Here is a 3,295-nt window from a genome sequence, read left to right as displayed (position 1 = left end):
CGGGTCTCCAAATTCCTAGCTACGCTACTGATGTTTTTTTTTTTTTTTTTTTTTTTTTTTTTTTTTTTTTTTTTTTTTTTTTTTTTTTTTTTTTTTTTTTTTTGTCTGTATTAACGAGATTTTTAACCCTAGGCTAGTTCATCTCGGGACCCACGTTTTACTTCCCTTCACGCTAAAACTGCCCAGCACTAAAATGTGTAAGACCTACTCATAAGTGCATAATTTCCAGACCACACAAAAATGTGTGACAGTTACACATTCTCAAAAAACAGCTCGTACACTCGTCTAGATGCGAAATGTTGATTTTTTGTTTTGTTTTCCAAGGTCACTAGTAAACCTAGCTAGATTAGCGTACACAATTTTTTGCGAACTTAACGATTTTGCGGACACTGGAGCTGATTTTGTAAATGTGCAAGGGTTACACATTTTTGGTGTAGTCTGGAAATTATGCACTTTAGTGCTGAGCGGCGTTAGCGTGTTCCGAAGGAAGAACCCACATTTTGTGAGTATGTCGGGAGTGGGATTCGATCCCAGGTCCTCGGCGTGATAATCAAACGTTCTAACCACCACACCAGGTCCGCTCCACGCCACTGATGTTATGATAAACATTCAAGAACGAAAAACATGACCGACATCGTATAGCTGTAAGAATAAGCTAATACATATGGAAAAATAGTATTCGACAATTTGTTACTTCGATGAAGTCAGATAATGAATTTGCACACGTTGGTGAATTGAGATGAAATGAGGCTCAGCGTAATCAGTTTGAAATGCATTTTTGAACCATAGTTGCAAAAATGAAAGCTAGAAAAACAAACCACCTGGTCATACTCGAAGCAGATAACATATACTCTCCGCACTATCTCCCGAGCTGTCTGAATGCTTCGGACAACCGTTAATAGATTTGTATTTGTAGCTCCCGTATGTGGTGCTATTCATATTCCCATGAAATGCGCAAACAAATTAGTATCCACACGAATAACGACACCACTGACTGTTCGCTGTATCCCAATCAGTTTATTTTGAGCCACGGTGGAAAACGAACGTACCTACCTATTTAGTTACGCTGTTGAGTTGATTTTGATTTTTGTGAAATTTTCCATACATAATCTACCCGTGCAATGGCATCCAAAATCCCCAACGCTATCTTCAGCAACGGTAACAGCATTCCGATGATCGGACTCGGAACGTGGAATGTGAGTTTGAACTGCTATTCAATGAAAAATTTCGGATCTTTAAACCATTTTGAATTATCACTCTGTAGTCTCCACCGGGAGTGGTTGCACAAGCCGTAAAGGATGCAATTGATATCGGCTACCGGCACATCGATTGCGCCCACGTGTACCAAAACGAGCATGAAGTAGGCGACGGAATAGCTGCCAAAATTCAAGATGGAACAATCAAGCGGTAAAATAAGTTGAATGAGTTATCTCTCATACTATACTGATGATTTCATTTTCATAGGGAGGACGTATTTGTTACCAGCAAATTGTGGAATACATTCCATCGACCCGACCTGGTGGAAGGCGCCTTAAAAGTTACGTTGAAGAATCTCAAGCTTGCCTACTTGGATCTGTATTTGATACATTGGCCGGTGGCCTACAAAGAAGGCGATGACCTGTTCCCAATGGGTCCTGATGGCAAAACGTTCATCTTCTCCGACGCCGACTATGTGGATACTTGGAAGGAAATGGAGAAATTGGTCGATGCAGGGCTGGTAAAGAATATTGGTTTGTCCAACTTCAACTCGAAGCAGATTCAACGAGTGTTGGACGTTGCCCGCATCAAACCGGTTTGCAATCAGATTGAGAGCCATGCCTATCTTCATCAAGCCAAACTGACTGCTTTTTGCGCTGAAAAGGGATTAATTGTGACAGCTTATAGTCCCCTTGGATCGCCGGCTAGACCGTGGGTCAAGAAGGATGACATTGTCCTGTTGCATGATCCCGAACTGAAGAAAATCGCCGATAAGCACGGTAAGGAGCCGGCACAGATTCTTATCCGGTATCAAATTCAGCTGGGCCATGTGGTGATCCCGAAATCGGTGACCAAGTCTAGGATTGCCTCCAACTTCGACGTGTTCGGTTTTGAGTTGGACGCTGATGATATGAAGCAGTTGGGCGCGCTGGAACGGAATGAACGCATTTGTCCGGAGTTCGGAGCATTCGGCCACCCACATCATCCATTCGAGAAGGAGGAATAAACTGTTTGGATTGAACGAACCTAGGAGTACTTATCCACATGCAAATTGATGCGCTATTCAGTCAATTAGCAGCTTTACTCGAAAGCGTGCAGCAGAGAGCTATTATGTGCAATTTCTAGTAGATGCATGCCATATTATCAAGGTCGCTTGAGAGTAGATCACATTACAATACTGTGAGCTATCGCAGCTATAAATAAATGTATGAAACGTTATTGCTATGTTCGTGGCGTTTAGTTTTGGAAGAGAAAAACATGGGGTAAGTCTTCTAGTAATCGTCGAGCTTCAGGTCTCACCTGTTCAATGCCATCTTCACACTTCTTTACACGATTGACAAATTGATATTTAAATATGGGAAATTACAGAAATTACAAATATGTATACATTTTTTGTTGAATTATAACGATGGCTTTATCAATTTATTTCATTTTTTACATTTCATTTCAACTATCAAAATAGCTAATAGAACAGTTGAGTTTTGTAGTTATTTCCTCTACACTCAAAACTTTCTTTTGCACAAAGATAATTCTTCTTCTTCTTCTCCTTATACTTTTTTCTAAATTTGTTCCAACTACTTCTTCTTTCTGGCGTTTTTGTATCTGCCACAGGACATGAATACAAAAATGATCAATTGCCAAAAAAAAAACTCTCAGCTAGTAACTCATGAAATACTAAGCTGAAAAGTAAGATCTATCTTATCGTTGCTCTAAATTTGAAGAAAATCGAACATAAGATAATTCAACGTATAGTTATTTTCATACTTAAGTGCCTGATCTGCAGCGGGACAATGGTATCACGAACAGGATTTGGCAATTGCCATAATAAAATTCAAGAATACAAGTCTAGCTGATAACTTATCACTCTGTACACATTGCATTGCATCATTTAAAGACGCGTCAGGAGAAGAAATTCAAAAACCAATAAATCTTCTGAATCAGAAAAACAGTCTGCAATCATACTTCACCAACATTTTGTTTCGTATGACTGTTGCATGTTTACATTCGGGTAAATAATTTAAACATAAATTTTCAATGCTCTTCGAGTAATTTGAGCAGTTAACAGTGGATAAACGATGCTCCATATGCATTTCCTTCC

General features: G+C 39.5%; 1 protein-coding gene across 1 annotated transcript; it reads left to right on the top strand.

Moving 5' to 3' along the window:
* The first annotated feature begins 998 nt into the window (after positions 1–998).
* LOC109407629 (aldo-keto reductase family 1 member B1) lies at positions 999–2,415 on the top strand. Its single transcript, XM_019680769.3, has 3 exons — positions 999–1,196; positions 1,265–1,407; positions 1,465–2,415. Exons 1-3 carry the CDS (start codon positions 1,122–1,124, stop codon positions 2,201–2,203), a joined length of 957 nt encoding a protein of 318 aa, XP_019536314.3. The 5' UTR covers positions 999–1,121; the 3' UTR covers positions 2,204–2,415.
* Positions 2,416–3,295: the final 880 nt, after the last annotated feature.

This window comes from Aedes albopictus, chromosome 3 (genome assembly GCF_035046485.1).
Source record: "Aedes albopictus strain Foshan chromosome 3, AalbF5, whole genome shotgun sequence".
Lineage (NCBI taxonomy): Eukaryota > Metazoa > Arthropoda > Insecta > Diptera > Culicidae > Aedes > Aedes albopictus.
Note: the sequence above shows the minus strand (reverse complement) of the source record. Positions and strands in the feature narration are given on the sequence as shown.

Excerpts from the sequence above, each read along its gene's own strand:
- LOC109407629 (XM_019680769.3), top strand. The coding sequence starts at position 1,122 with ATGGCATCCAAAATCCCCAACGCTATCTTCAGCAACGGTAACAGCATT. Across the intron at positions 1,197-1,264 it reads TCGGACTCGGAACGTGGAAT|TCTCCACCGGGAGTGGTTGC; the intron begins GTGAGTTTGAAC and ends ATCACTCTGTAG. Across the intron at positions 1,408-1,464 it reads CAAGATGGAACAATCAAGCG|GGAGGACGTATTTGTTACCA; the intron begins GTAAAATAAGTT and ends TCATTTTCATAG.